This window comes from Hipposideros armiger, unplaced genomic scaffold (genome assembly GCF_001890085.2).
Source record: "Hipposideros armiger isolate ML-2016 unplaced genomic scaffold, ASM189008v1 scaffold_99, whole genome shotgun sequence".
Lineage (NCBI taxonomy): Eukaryota > Metazoa > Chordata > Mammalia > Chiroptera > Hipposideridae > Hipposideros > Hipposideros armiger.
Genome location: NW_017731449.1, coordinates 3,105,522 through 3,121,648, shown reverse-complemented (window position 1 = coordinate 3,121,648; position 16,127 = coordinate 3,105,522). Strand labels below are relative to the sequence as shown.

At 44.6% G+C, this 16,127-nt stretch overlaps 1 protein-coding gene across 7 annotated transcripts in view; it reads left to right on the top strand.

Moving 5' to 3' along the window:
- The window catches only part of STON2 (stonin 2), a 118,304-nt gene that overhangs the window by 57,278 nt on the left and 44,899 nt on the right, over window positions 1-16,127 (top strand). For 6 of the 7 annotated variants that reach the window (XM_019646259.1, XM_019646258.1, XM_019646256.1 and 3 more), the window contains one exon: window positions 1,605-1,775. The exons of the other annotated variant lie outside the window; for it this stretch is intronic. In XM_019646259.1, coding sequence (XP_019501804.1) covers window positions 1,605-1,775 — 171 coding nt within the window. The remainder of the gene's footprint in view (window positions 1-1,604; window positions 1,776-16,127) is intronic. 7 annotated transcript variants of the gene reach the window in all.

Below are 16,127 nucleotides of genomic sequence, written 5' to 3'. Positions count from 1 at the left end.
AATCGATGCTTGTTCTAACTTATGTATTAATATTATGCCAGATTTATGATACAGTATGTTCTGTGTGTACATACAGACTGTTGGAGGCCCTCGTGCAGTCATGTGAACCCATGATCACATGGGTTCTTCCAGATCAAAGACTTGTATCTTCAGAAGGTGGAAGGGGCTAGGCTGCTCTGTGGGGTCTCCTTTATTAGAGCACTAATCCCATTCATGAGGGCTCCCCCCTCGTTATCCAAAACCTCCCCAAAGCCTGATACCATTACATTGGGCATTAGGATTCCAACCTGTGAATTTGGGGAGGACACAAACATTCAAACCACAGCAGAGGGGGAGAAAAGTACAGTGACCCATCTCTATAACAGTGTTTCCCAAACTCCAAAGATCCTCTCGTCCCAAGTGAAAAAGCTTATGGAAGGAAACATGGCACTCTGTAAGTCCCGAGCTGGGAGAGTCATAATATCTATTAGCATGTTAAAGGTTGCGAGAAGCTACAGCAAAGAAACCTGTTCAGTACATTTTTTCTTACCTTTATTATACCTATTATTCTTGCAGAATTATATTCCTTTGCATATCCATTTTGGAAATGGTATACATATTTAAGAAAAGGTAACCTCGCCTTAGGCCAAATGCAAGTGAACGTTTCTTCCGGAATGGTGGAAGACGCCTGGTGGTGCGATGTGATGATACTGCCTCTTAGATTCAGGCAAGCCGGGGTCCAGGTCCTGGGCCTTCCACCCTCTGGCCAGGTTCCCTGACCTCCGAGTCCCAGTGTGCTCACCTGTGAGAGAGGAAGAATGATGCCCCTCTCCTAAGGGCATTTTCAGGATTAAACGTGATAAGGACATGGTCCTCAGTCAGTACTAATAGGTGTGAGTTCCCTCCTCCCCACCCCGGAATCCACTGTTGCACCTCCTTCTATAGTAACGTGGCTGGGCCTCTGTTTATGAACACCCATACTTAGACCAAAACAAGTTACTGAAGGATCCCTCCATTTAAGAAAAGCTTCATTTCAGAATCCTTCCAAGGCCAGGCTATCAGATAGCAAGTTCTTGCATTTTCAATGTGAATCCACTTCTAAAATCTTGATATCCAGATGCCTGTTTCAAGAATGTGTCTCTTACCCAAAGCAAAGAATCCTGTTTCTCTAAAACTTAGAGCCCAAAAGATAGGGAAATTCACTGTCTAAATCACAGCCACCTTTGCCTGCTGTGGGCCATCCCAGGCCACAGCACCAAGGTGGCCCCTTCCCCTCATTTCCTGGGCCAGTGTTAATGCTCAGACACTGTGGAAACAAATTTCAGAGTTTAATTTAGAAGTGTGTGCACTAAAGCATTGCATTTTTAAAGTAACCTTTGCATTAAGCCCTTGGAATCTAATTACCCAAGTGTTACTGGCCTTCCCAAAATACCCATGTCTGTGCAGATTGAGTGTAAAGTTCAGGAAGTATTAACAAAAGGAATCAGAAGCAAGATCTTGAGCTTAGCCTCTGAAGAATCTCCCTGTTTGCGCCTTGCCTCTCCCTCCTCCTGGGTGTGCCCGCCTGGGAAGGCCAGTGAGTAACCTGCACATTTTTTTTTTTCATCTTGGCCCTTCCCACCCAGACGAGAGGACGGAGTGGCAGACAGGCAGGCAGACGGCGGTGAGTCCTGTTCAAGCATGCACGGAGCATACCTCTACCCGCACCCACATCCTGGACCCCTCACCACCTTCACCCCACCCCACGAGGAGCCAGAGCCCCTGCGAGGGTCCAGAGCGGACCTCCACTCCCAATGGTAAGGGCTGCTAGCAGCGGGGCCACTTCATTCATTTTATTTGCTTTGGTGTTGGCTTTTCTTTTCCATTGTGTTTAGAAGGGAGAGTTTCGGATAGAATCCAAGGTGTTTTGTTTGATTGATTGCTTAGTTCTCAGTCATCCCAAAACAAAGAAATGTCTTTTCCCAGCAGGATTTATTAGAACTTGTAACCTGATAGGCTGGCCTTGAAACAAAACTTAATGTACTAATTACCTCTGGTTAGTGCAACTTACCCTTTTGGCCCTGTAGAGAAAAACAAAACAAAACAAAACAAAACAAAACAAAACTACACTGCTTATCAAATAGATTTTGAAGAAGGAAAATTGCTAAGGATTGTGGTCATTTTATGGCCATCTCTGACTAATTGAAAAGTAGTCCAAATTGCTATCATAGCTTTAAAATAGACCATGATGATGTTTTGCCTCAAAACAAAACAAATCAAGCAAACAGAAAACCCTATTTAAAAGATTTCAGTGTTGAATGAAAGATGCCAGCGGAGGGGTTTGAGTAAAAGAATTCAAAGATAAGTTGGTCTAATTAAATATATATGAACATGAGTGTGTTGAATTTAATCTATGCTACTCTGGGAAGGAAAAAGTCAGATGCTCGATGTGGGATTCGTGTGGGATTTAAGGGAGAAAATGGAGATCTTTGTATAGTGTGCCGAGAATTCTCGGAGAGGAGGGTTGGAGGCACATGGAGGAGGCTGGAAAGCAGGTTTGTTGCACGGGGCCGGTGCCAAGGACTTCTCCTCAATTGCTGTGAGTGAGAGAGTAATTCAGAGTAATCAAGCGCTGCGTTGTTAACAGGCTTCTGATTTCAATATTTATCCTAAACACAAGCTGTTGATTGCACAGGCATGTGAAGGGCTAAAACGGCTGCCTCTGGTTCCTGGCCCAAACTTGAATACCTGGGGAGTTCAAGAAAAATGTTGCAGGAAAGATGAGGCTGTGTGTCACATTACTTGATACTGTACAACGATAATATGTTGGAGACGGTCCTATTCTTTTAACAGCCACAAAGAATTATGTTGTGGTGACATCAGAGTGGGAAGATGCTGAGCTCGGGTTTTAGAGGAGAAGGCAGAGGAAGGCACTCCCATGACACAAGGGAGCGTTTGGCTTGTGCCCAGGTATCTCTGCAAAGGCAGCACAGATTCTACTTGGCAGCACCATGCAAGCAACTTGAGGAGCAACCTACACTTAACATATCTAGGTTTTTAGAGCAGCAGTAAACAGCCACCCTAAAAACTGGTGTACTAAGAAGATTGGGAAGGGCACAGGCGGGGTGCAAATCCCCTTCTTAGACTGCACACCCCTCTTCTAAGTTTCGGGAAAGTACAGCCTATCTTTTGTTGAAATCAGTATATTCTTTTTTTTTTACGATTTGTTTTTTTATTGGGAAATTGGGGGATGGGAACAGCACTGGGGAATCAGGGGAAGGGGAACAGACAAGTTGCTGTCCTTTTGTTCTTCAGTCTAGTTGTGGAGGACATTGCTTCACCGGCCCAAGTTGGCACCATCATTGCACTCTTCCCTGGCGAGGCAGATCAGTCGCCGGCTTCTGGACGGCCGCTCACGGCGGCTGCTGGCTGCTCACGCTGGCTGCTGGCTACACACGGTAGCCCATGGCAACCCACTGCCACAGGGGTTGCAGCCTACGCCGTCGCCAGTGACTCACAGCAGCCCAGCTCCAGGTTGAGCTGTTGTTCAGCATCTTAGCTGCAGAGGGCAGTATCACTGGCCCTCATATGTGGGATCCAAACCGGGGCCCTCTGGTGTCCCAGGCCAGTTCTTAACCAACATGCAACTCGGCCAGCCCAAAATCAGTAAATTCTTCATTGTCGTTATCAATGTTCCTCGGTAATCATGGCAACAGTTTGCTTTCTTATAGCTAATAAATCAAAAGCACAGATTAACTGCAGCCCAACCAGCCAGCTCTTTAGGAGATAATCCAAGAATGCCACTTCTTCCGTTGCCGAGTGAACAGCCTATGAGGGTGGGAGCCATTACGATGACTTTCCTGGAAATGCGAGGTGTAAATTTGTGACTCTTTTCGGTTGTGATTGAAAAAGGAATGGATGCCACTCCAAGCCACCCATGGCATTCACAGCAGTGAAAGCCACCTGGCCGTCACAGGCATTTGCACTTTGGCCACTGTGCATAGCGACATCGCCATCCCTACCAAGCCTGCTTCCCTCCCAGCACCAGTGCCAGGAATAGAATACAGTTCAGGAGAGTGTGGGCAGCATTTCCTACTGGACGGTCTATTCTGCACATCTTCAGAACCTCTTAGGGTTTCTTCATAAACTGCATCGAATGCAGTATCTCATTGAAGTTGGCTTTTCTGAGTCATCTTCATGGAGAATTTAGCATTTCTTTCTAATTTGTTGTGTTTTTAATCTACTCCTGTTGCTTAGTCTTTTAGGCAGTGATCCTGCCTACTAAGCAGACTGAAAACTGGCTATATAAATGGAAACAAAACCGTGCACTTTAGACAACCTTGCACTGAACAGCATATGCTTTCTCCTCCCACTCTCCCTCTCAGGCACTATCCAGCCCTGGCCACTTCCCTGCCATCCTGTGTTTTCTGGTTTCAGAATTCTTTTCTCTACCACCCCCTGCTGTCCCAGACCTCACAAGTAGGTGTTTAGAGAATTTGAAAGGAGCTAACCAAAAGGTCCGGGTGGTTTTTCTAAAACACAGAAAGCAGCACCTTCATTGTAGGGATGCTCTAATAAATATTGCTGCATCCCAAACAGGCTGTCTGTAGGACCTGGGTTAGGGAGAATAGTTGTGGACTCAGCTACTGTCGTCATAGCACATCTCCTAAGTGGTCACCGATGGGGCAAGAGTGAGTGAAGCAGGAAAATGGAGTGAAGACGGCTTCGCCAGCAGCTGGTGGCTCAAATATAATTAGCCTCAGCCTGTAATCTTCAGTGAGCTCCAGTTTCCTGCCCCTCAGGGCTTTTTGCTGGTTTTCTGTGTTATCTTTTTCCTATAATGTTTCTTATGACACACTGGTACTCCTCATGGTAATGCTGTGGGACCCTTTGTAGGATGTCGTCCTGATAATCACTTGGCCACATGTCATGTGTAGGCACTTTGTAAACCAGAAAGAGGCATCACAGAGAGACTTGCCCTGAACAAATCCTCATGAGGTTTGCATGTCGTCCACTCACCTGTCAGAGCCCTAAAGGATAATATAAAATGGTACCGAGAGTAAATCAACTTCTACTTTAGTTTGAGACCAAGATTTTGGGGATTAAGTAAGATGTGTATGTATGGAAACACGAGTGGAAATGAAGAATATCAGATGAAACTTCAAGCTGAGGATTTTATAACTTTTTGAGACCAGGGTGAAAACTTGGGCCTACACTTAGAAATCACATTTGGCTATCCATGATAGTTCTCTCCCATTAAGCTGTGTAATAATAAATCTATTGTAAAAATGGCCCCAGTGATTCTCCTCTTTGAGTCTAGTCGCTTGTGATCTGACTTTGTAGTTCCTCTTATCAAGAGGTAGAGTCTGTTTCGCCATCCCTGAATCTGGGCTGTCCTTGTAACTTCCTTTGGCCAATAGGATGCACAGAAGTAAAGGTGTGCTTGTGTGCCAGTCCCCAGCCTACGTCTCTGTTTTGTTTTTTTTAAAGATTTTATTGGGGAATTGGGGAAGGAGTATGGTGTTGGGGAATTGGGGAAAGGGAACAGCCAAGTTGTTGTCCTTCAATCTTAGTTGTGGAGGGCGCAGCTAGCTCAGCTCCAAGTCCAGTTGCCATCCGGCTGCCTGTCGGCAGCTTGCAGCTGCTCAGCTCAAGGTGCCATGTTCAATCTTGGTTGCCAGTGGGCGCAGCCCACCATCCCATGCAGGAATTGAACCGCTGAGCCATCCTGCCACCTGTTGGCAGCTCAGTGACAGCTTAGCTTGGGTGCAGCTCACTGGCCCATGTGGGAATCGAACCGGCTACCCTGTTGCTCAGAGCTTGTGCTCTTAACCAACTGAGCCACTCGGCCGGCCTCCCAGCCTAGGTCTTAAGGGGCCTCGCACACTTCTGCTTGTTCCCTTGGAATCCAGCCCAGTCATCACATGGACTCCTGAATTCACTTGCTGTGGCCCAGAGACCCTTGTCACCCCACACAGTGATCTTACAGCAGACATCCTAGACCAGCCAGCTGACCTCAGATACATAAGTGGGCCCAGGAGAGATCAGACAAACTGATCCGGAGTCACAGACTCGTGAGCAATAATCAATTCTTATTGTTTTAAGCTACTGAGTCTTGGAATGGTTTGTCATGCTAATAATAACTAATGTATATATGTGGTCACCTGGAGATGGTTCCTCTGTGTTCACTTTTGGGTTTATGAATGTCATCACAAATGCTTAGTGCAACTCAGTGTAAGAGGTTCAATCACTGGATGGAAGGGCTCTATTAGATGGGGCGGGGAGGAGGGAATTCTTGTGACCATCAGCATGATTTTGCGACCTTTTTAGCAACACAGACACCTGGGCCTTATGCCAGATTATTCAACTAAATATAGATGGGTACTAGGAATCTGTAATTTAGAAAGCTCTGGTGAGGGGCTAGGATTGAAAACCAATAATCCAATGGCCTTGTTAGGCCCTCCCTTTACTGAAAGATGCAGTGATCCCAGTTCATCTGTGCTTAGGCAAATAACACTCAGGTGGTTCAGAGTTCATCACTGACTTGGCATACTTCCAGCTGCATAAGTAAACATTATAATCACCTTTGGGCAAAAGCACATTGACCAGACCCTAGATAGGAGAAAATTCACAGGTGCGGATTGATGGTTGGTATTGTATATTGTTTACCATCGTGTCCCTTGGGTTTTAGAATGTGGTATGGACTCCATGAATAAATCTGGTGCATTGGGGATGTAATAGGACCCTGCGCTGAGAACCTTATAGTCTAATGGGGAAAAAAATCAGAGATCCATTTTGAAAACAAAGCAAACAGTGTTTTAACCCTTAAACTACAGGTGCATTTTTACTATGGTGGGTGTTTCAGTTATTGGGTGTTATCAGTTAGTTGTTGCTGTAATTATGCTGCATTAAAAGTAACCACAGAACCTCAATGGCATACAACAATATGCTTTTATTACTCCCTATGTCTGCAGGTTGGGGTGGGGGGAACCAGCTGATCTTGGCTGGGGGTGGCTTTACTCCTCGTGTCCCTCATCCTCCCCCAGGGACCAGCTGTCAGCTTGGGTAATGGCAGAAACACAAGAGCACAGGCCACAGGAGCAAGCTCATTTCAAGCTTCTAGTTATGTCGTTTGTTCACATCCTTTTGGCCAAAGCAAGTCACATGACCAAAGTCCATTGTCAAAATATAAAGGGAAATACATATTTGCAGGGAGAAACTGCAATATCATGTGGCAAAGAGCATGGATACTGAGAGGGGTGAAGAATTAGGGCCATTCAAGAAAGCTTCTGTGGTGGGAGAGGGGCATGTGAGGCACTTGCACTTTTTCCTGCTTAGCAAGGCTGGTGAAGTCACAGCTGGATCTCAGAGTAACCAAGAGGCAGAAGGTATTCGTTTCTTCAAACTAGCCTGTTCCTCATAATGTGGAAGTGAGCACTGGACTCTGCAGTGTGATCTGTCCAGTGGGGTTTTAAAGGGAAAAGAATTTCTGCAAGTTCCACAGACTTGAGAGGTACAGAGACGGCACTGGAATGCCAACAAAATGCCTTCATTTCCATGCTCACCGCATCCTCCAACATGTAAAGGCATGGGTCACTGGGCTTGGTTGCCCACTGCCCACTTCCAGGATGAACATTATTTGGGGTGGAATCTTTACTTTAGATCCCACAACATCCCTTTGCTATCATCACCTATTTCTGGGACGAAAAGAAACCAGTTTCCATCTAGTCCAAACATTTCTGACCTTTCCCCAGACCCTAGCCCAATATCACAGTGGTTAAAAGAGATTTGGGAGACTATCCCAAATCTCTTGATGGGCCTTTTCCTGGTTTGTTTTCCTGATTTGCATGTAGCTTGTGCCTCTGCTGGGATAGAAAACCAGTGTTGTAAAATATGATTGAGGTTCTCAGAGAGTCTCCAGGGCAGAAACCGTGTTTCCCAGCATTTTACTGAGAATAATAACGGAGTGCTTTATTTCAGGCCACTGGTTTGTAGGCGTTGCTATTGATCATTCTGGGCCTATGGAACTACATCATGTATCAGATTTACCTCTGAGGAAACTAAGGTACAAAGAATTATGTAACTTCCCCAGAGACCACATCTACTAACCAACCAAGATTAGCAACCTGTCTTCTTGGTTTTATCAGCTTTCGCTTCACAAAAAGCATATGATATCATTACCTACTAAGTTTATTGTCCTAAGAATCCCCACCTTCCTAGTATTTATGCTCCATGGGAAACAAGGAAGTCTAGCAGAGAGATAGTCAATAATATGAGATTTCCCCAGGACAGGGGAAGGTAAGCTCGATTAAAGGTAATTTCTAAATTCTATTTCCTGAGGTTTCTTCGTTACTATCTTTACACAGAAATAAACTGTGATGGGCACTGTTTAGAAGTCCCCTTTCATGCATTTTCTAAGCCCTCACCTGCCATTTCTGTTGCCTGGTGACTGTTCAGCAACTGCTTGTGAAGGTTCTCTGATGAACAATGCTATTTCTATTTTATGTGGGAAACTGATTTGATAAAGCAACTCATTTAAACTAATGCCTTGTAGGAGGTATGATATGAGTAGAACAGGCATTTCTATTGGTATTTTTGTCAAGTTAATACATGCAAACAATCAAATAATTGCAGTGGCCCTGGATATATAGGGTCTGCTATAATCAACGTATGAGCTGGTTATCTTGGATCCGTTGTTTCCATTTTGCTGATGGCTTTGCTAAAAATCTCATGTGTCTCCCATACAACACTGATGCTACGTTATATATTATTATTTCAGCAATGATTTAATATCCTACCCCTTCTCTTGCTCAATGCCAAGGGCCATGTCTGCATTGTTTACCATTGAAAACCTAGGAGCCAGCATAACAGAATCTAAATAAATAGCTATTGGGTGAATGAATGAGTGAGTGGATGCTAAGACTACAACATCTAAGAAAATAAGCTCCTAAGAAAAATTCAGGCTTCCTCCCAAGTGTTTCTGCCCCTGAAAAAAAAGGGCAGTGAAGGGTTAATGTTGTCCTAGGAGCTGGATGGATTGGGGTGTATATCTCAGCCAAGCTGCTCCAATCACATTCTTTCTGCTGCTATAGCAACAGGTTGAGAATTCTGCAGGCATTGTGGCCTGCCTACTTGGAAATGCCTCTGTGCAGGAGACTTCATTGTCTGGGGGAACAATTGTTTTTTTCTATGATGTTTCAATGAAGTAGCTTCTTTGCAGAGACAAAGAGGCCAACACCAAGCAGGGACTAAGAATCATGGAAAGGCAGAGAGAGATCTTGTTTTGATTGGAGGGACATTTCAAATCTTTTTGTCCCCTGAAGAGGTGTGAGGTGGGGAAAGAATTGAGGTGTAATCTGTCGTCAGTTACATCTTTTTCTCCCTCCTTAATGAGGCCCCTCTTCTGAGAGACAGCCTAGGCAGCATTTGGAAAACTTTCTCTTACTATCCTTGCTTGACAGATAGAAGGGTAGTTAAGCGTTTGGATTATTGCTCATGTTCACTTCTAAGTGCGGAGATGCCAGAATGGATCAGAATGTAGGCTTTTTCCCCTTGCCCGTTCTTCTAATCAACTCTGTACCTGCATTGTTTACTGAGAAGGAAGGACAGCTAACCGAGATTGAGAAATGGTGGTGTCAGTTTTTATTTGGTAAAGCAGTGTCATCAAGAGAGGAAAGAAAACGGGAAAGCTGCTGAGGAAAATTGCTTAGGTGGTATTAACTTCTCAGGAGGTTCCACATGCAATTTAGAAATGCCCAGCTTGGGCCCGCCGAGTGGCTCAGTTGGTTAAGAGTTGGCTTAAGAGCGCAAGCTCTGAGGAACAGGGCCGCCAGTTCAATTCCCACATGGGCCAATGATGTTGCGTCCGGGCTGAGCTGTGGCTGAGCTGCCAACAGGTGGTGGCAAGATGGCTCAGCTGGTGTAACAACAAGATTGCCTGTTCAATGGTGGGCTATGCCCACCCACAACTAAGACTGAACTCGGCACCTTGAGCTTAGAGGCCATGAGCTGCTGACGGGCAGCCAGATGGCGACTGGTGCCCTCCACAACTAAGATTGAAGAACAACTTGGCTGCTCCCCTTCCCCAATTCCTCAACTCTGTACCCCTCCCCCAATTCCCCAATAAAATCTTTAAAACAAACAAAAGCTTGTTACTCAAGGGCTGCTCCTGTGTCATCTCATGCCTGGCGACAATCAGAGCTCAGGGCTAGTTGTAGTTCTTGCTGGGCTAATGGATGAGATTAGTAGTCATTACATATCAGTTTGGTTGATTGATCACATTGCCACCTTACTGTTATCACTTCTATGTCTTATTTTCATTTCTCACACAGAGGGAGAAATCTACCTGGTTCACTCTTTGTTTCCGGTTGACACATAACGTTGTTTTAGTCAGAAATACCTGAACACATTGAGCCATTCAGAAGCAGCACTGAATTCTTTTATTAAAAGCTAAATTTTTAAAACCTTTGATTCCTAACTCGCTACATACTATTTGAATATGGACTAAGCAAGCCCTTGATCTTGTGGGGGCAAAAAAAAAAAAAAAAAAGGAAATACTTTTTTCCCTGAAGTTCTAGCTGGGCTAATGGGCTAATAGTCAAATGAACAGAGACAGGTTAACAGGAAAAAATCAAATTTGAATACGTGCGCATGGGGGATTCAGAAGTGCGTGCATGCAAACTCCAAAGGCAGGGAGGCAACACTGGGTATAAATGACCTGTTGAAGAAAGGGGAGAAGCGGGGAAGGGGTGTTAGAGTTCAGAAGTGAGAATGGGTGACTGACACATAGTTGAGGAAAAGTGGAAAACACAGGGGCCGGCAAATACTCGCTGGGCAACCCAGAAACAGTAGCGCGCAGGGAGTGTCTAGCTCACCGGCCCCTTCCTGAAGCCTTCCCATTTACCATAGTTAATTCTAATTAGGCTAGGGCAGCATCTTGAGATTGCCTTCCTGAACCAGGTTTTTCTGTCTGAATCTCTCAGGCAGGAAAGGTGGAGGGTCGAAGGTTCTTTCTGCGTCATGTTTCTTAATAACCAACTTAAATCAATGTCCCAAACTTCAGCTTCTGGGTGGCAAAACTTTGGTCCCCTTCAATCTTTATGTCTCAGAGTTCTGGCCTCACTGCCTTTAAGGCCGTCGTGGCCACTGAAATGGCCATTCTAGTTGCTGTGAAGTCCACAGTGTGCTCCTGAGACCTCCAGGCTGGGAGCCAGGAGCGCTGGGGTCTAGTCCTAGCCAGAGTGGCCTTGGCCAGCTCATACGGGCATTTTAATTCCATTACTTCTAAGTGAAACATTCAGATGACATTTCTGCAATTTCTTTCCCATCTCTCCCATACACCAAAAAATGCGGTACTCCATTTGTTTTGAAGTGGAAAAGCCTTTGCTTTGTTGAATGTTTTATAAAGTGCAGCTCCCTTAACTCCTACTCATACTTCAGCTCTCCGCTTCAATGTCAGAAAAGACAACCTCGACTCCCAGGCCAGATCAGGACTCCCAGCATATGTTCCCTGGTATGTGTGTTCTTTCACCACTTTTATCATAGTTTGTAATGATTGATTTCTTTGTTTTTTATTCATCAGTTTTCTCTCACGCCCATAAGACCAAGGACCCTGTGAGGCAAGCACTCAAATTGTTTTGTTCACCATTGATTCTGCGTAAGGGGGCGCTCAATAAACATTTGTCGAATGATGGAAAGTGCTTCATTAGGGCTTCATGAAGGGTGCACAGATGACTACATCACAGCCTCTGCCCTCAAGGGTCTTAAGAGTCACTTACCTTATTTCTCCTCTTCTACCATCCCACCTCACACCCAAAATGATGCTGTGAGAAACTGAAACAAAACCAAAACCCTGGGTTCTGGTCATTGATCTGATTATTAGATAGGTTTGTGGGGGTCAAAAAAATAACTTTGCTCCCACCTTTCTAAGTTCTTCTGGCTGGGCTAATAATCAAATTAACATGAGACAGGTTGACAGGAGAAACTGTCCAAAACGTGTTATGGCCATACAGGTGGGGGAGGTTTATATGCCATTTTAGAAAGGAGAAGGGGCGCTGGGGGCTGGGATTTCAAGGAGAAAGCAAGTACTTTACAGGTGGATGAGGAAGAGCAAAGCGTGGTAAAAGAATGCTTGCTGGGCCACCCAGAAACCGTGGGCCACTAAGAAGGTCAACAAACAGGCCTTGTTAGATTGCTCCTTGTCTGCCACATTGAGTTTATTCTAAGATGCAGAAGGTGACGCTGCCTTCCTTTAAGCAGGTTTTTCTATGGGAATTCCTATAGTCGGATAAAGGGGGACCGTCAAAGGTTCTTTCTGAGTCTTTTGTTTCTTAATAACTAGCTTAAAATCAGTATCCCAAAAGTCGTATTTTGGGGTGGCCAAACTTTGACCTCCCCAAATCCAAGGAAAAGTTTTAATTTTCCTTGATTGGGCTGATTAGTCTTTTGTGACAGAATCCATGGAATAAAGCAAGGCCCAGGAACAAGATTATAGAAGATTGTATATAGAATGGGAGCGGTGGACCAAAAAAAAAGGAAAGAGAGAGAAAGAGAGAAGGGAGAGGGAGAGAGGGAGAGGAAGAAGGGGCAGGGGGAGGAGGGGCCTAAGGGGTCAACAAGAAGAGCAGTGGAACCACCGGGCTGTCTTTTTAATTGATTTGCCTGTAAGGGTTTTTTTTTGACTGCCAGGCTTTACAAGCAAAGACATGCTTCTTAAAAAGAATGCTTCACCTGGAGTGTTGAGTAATGGCACAAAGATCTTGCTACCAAAAGGTGATTGATTACATACACACACAAAAGTTAACCGCACCGGACTCCACAAATCTTTTATTTTTATGTATGTATGTATGTATGTATGTTAGTTTCAGGTGTACAAAACAATGCAATAGACATTTACAACCCTCACAAAGTGATAACCCCTCCCCCAGTCTACTACCCCTCTGAGATCGTATATAGCTGTTATAATTCCATTGACTCTATTCTTTTTGTTTTAAGAACTAGAAAGGCAGCAGTTATCAAAACCATTGTCAGGTTCCTGTAAATCAGTACAGTTATCAATATAGGCAAATGCATCAGGGTACCAGAGCTATAGCTATTACACACTTAAAACAGTGAGAGGCCATTTGTTTTTAAACATCAAGCCTAATCCAGGCTCCGGGAGACAGGAGCAAGAATTCCTTATGCTGGAGGTGTGGTGGATGTTCATCAGCCAGGTACAGGAGGCCTTCGGGAAAGACGATTAAATGAGGAGATATAAGTCCTTTTGGTCTCGCGGCATTTGCAATTTGCAGAAGAAGTAGTTTAGGGGAGTTTTACTAATTCAGTTTAGGTAGCAAGCATGAAATCTCTACTTTCAAAAGGCCAAAGCAGCCTCAATGTGTTTTGAGCACAGGTATCGATGGAGAGTGCGGGCAGGTGAGACAGGTGAAGTTTCTCTTCTGACCCCGCTCCCTAGAAAGTTCAGCGTCAATGGCAGACGACAGCCTTTCCCTGCATCCTTGTCCCTACTTCCTTTCTTACCCATACCGCACACAGAGGGAGTCAGCCTGCCTTTATGCTCAGTCCAGTTGGGAGCTTAAACCCTAGCCAGACCGTATCCCTCCCAAAGCCATTGCAGAAAGAGAAGAATGACTAAAACAATCACATAATCTCTCTTCTTTATGAAGAGGAAGGAGTTGTAGCCAAAAATGCAAGGTGTGCCTGTGGCTTTGTGCCTACACTGCGCGCGCGCGCACACACACACACACGTCCACTCTGCTACTCATTTACTTACATGGAGACAGTATGGTATGCCATGTTAGCTAAAGGCCAGGAAATAATTGTTGGGTTGACAAGTAGCAAATTATAAGGCTCATGTGTCTCACTGGACAGTATTCATTGGTCACTCCTTTATTTACAAAACTATACAACACAGATAATAAATGAGAATATGGTGCTTTCCTATTTGGTGTCCCTTGGCTGGTGCCAGAAAAGGTCAGCTATAAGCTGTCTTGGATTCCTGGGGATGTGCCTCTTGCTAAACCTGTCAGGAATAAGTACCATTTTAACACAATTCTTTACAAAGCAAAGCCCTTTGTTTTTAGTGGCAAAGCCTGTCTTCAGTCTCAGCTCTGCCACTTCCTCACTGTACAACTTGGGAGTGTTATTTAATCTCTCTGTGCCTCATTTTCTTTCTCATTCCCTGGAGTTAATAATAATGTCTCTCTTGTAGGATTCTTGTGAGAGGTAAATAGGATCATCTAAGAAAATATTTTTGCACCATGCCTGGCACATAGTGCGAGTTTAAAGAATTTAAAAATTGTTACTGTTTTTGATACAATAAACAAATGTGTCAGTCTTTCCTTTTCTCCTTGGCCCCTCCTGAATTAGAAACACCCCTTGACATTTGGTACTTCTGCATATCAGGGTTGTGGTCTGGTGTGGGGAGAGGATAGCAGAGCAGAGATGGTTAGGCATAATGGGGTGATGGAGACCTCTGCCCTACTGCCTTCTATTCTATTGCTTTTCTCAGTATACCATACTACTTCTTGACCTACCGATGGTTGGATACAAAGCTAGGTGCAATGCAAAAAGGAAGACAAATTTAGCTCTGTCTTCCAGGCAGTGGTACTCTAAGCCCCAGGCTCTCTTTCTCCTGTTCTCAAGTTGTTTATATATGCTGGCCATTCAACTCAAACCCTACCTCAGACCTACCACATGAACTAATGCCTAACACAGAGCAAGCACTGTAGAAATATCAGTGGTACCATTTAACTTGATTATGGAAGGCAGAGGCAGTCATGGAACCATTTGGTGCTTAGAGGAAAACACTTTTAAAAAGTCAAAGAGCAGGTCAAATATCAAACTTTCTGAGCCATCCGATCTCTCAGGACTTCCAGCTTGGGAGGGAAGGATGTGAATCACTGGGCCTGGGAAGATGGCACGGGGAAAGGAAACAGGAGATTTCCTGTCTATTTCCGCTGCGAAAGAGATGTCAACATGTCAGTACAATGTGGCTGACTAGCAAGGCCCGGACCCTGAGCTTCTGTAGCCCTGGTTTGCTGACCCACAAAGTAGTGGTGATAATCAGATGTTAAATTACACACACGCAGCTTTATGGACCATCATATAGTAAGCAGTCAATAAATGTAGTTAGCTGTGATTAGCTCAAGAATGACACCTGGACATTCAGCTATTTGGAGGCCAATTAGACTTCTCAGTCCCACATAACTTGAATTTTATCACCCTGATGCTGCCCATTTCTCACTTGTTCACCACCATGAATGGGGAGGAGGTACTCTGTTTGCGGCTCTGGTTAGCCTTGGCGGTTCATGAGTTGGAATTAAGTGACCCATTTTGAGGGGTCACAGATATTTTTCTGTCATTTCCATAGATAGTGAGAGAGAGAGAAAGTATATGACAGGTAGGTGCATAACACGATGAGCAGGCAGCTCTCTGGTAATGACTGCAGGGTGGCACTATATTTATATATTTAACATGAATGCATAGGTCATCATTTCTTTCATTTGAGTCTCATCAAAGCAATGTCATATTCTTTATTCTGGGGAATGTAGGGTGGCTCACACTGTTTTCCTTCACTAATAAAAAAGTAGAAGAATGGATATGAATTACAGGGTTTTAAAGACAAGACAAATTCAGGATCACCTAATCAAACCCCCCTCTTTACAGGTGTGGAAGTTGAGGCTTATGGGTATCAAATGTATTCTCCGAGTGGCAGAAGGACAGGTTTTCCAACCCGATTCAGGGCCCTGAATATGTGGTCTCTTGGTTTATTGCACTTCCAAAGAGACCATGGACTTAGAGGATTTGAGAGCCATTGTTTAGAAACGTAAGGGAAGTCATCTGTGTGGAGGATTCTCAAACGAGATGACAAGACCTTTGACCCAGTCTCTTCCATCTTTGGCACATTCTCCCCAGCTCTCCGTAGGAAACACACATCTGTCTGTTATGTGAAAGAGGCAATGATGACAGATGATCAGTTCCTGTTTTTCCTCTCTGAAGGACAGATAACTCCCCCACAAACTGTGTCCTTAGAGACACAGTCATGATGAAAACAGATTCAGATCCTGAGCTCCACACACAGTCCAGGGCATTGACTGAAAACGATTTCCCAGTGGAACCTTACCCTCTTCCAAATCCAAGAAAGGGTCAGATCTGCAGAGTACAAGACC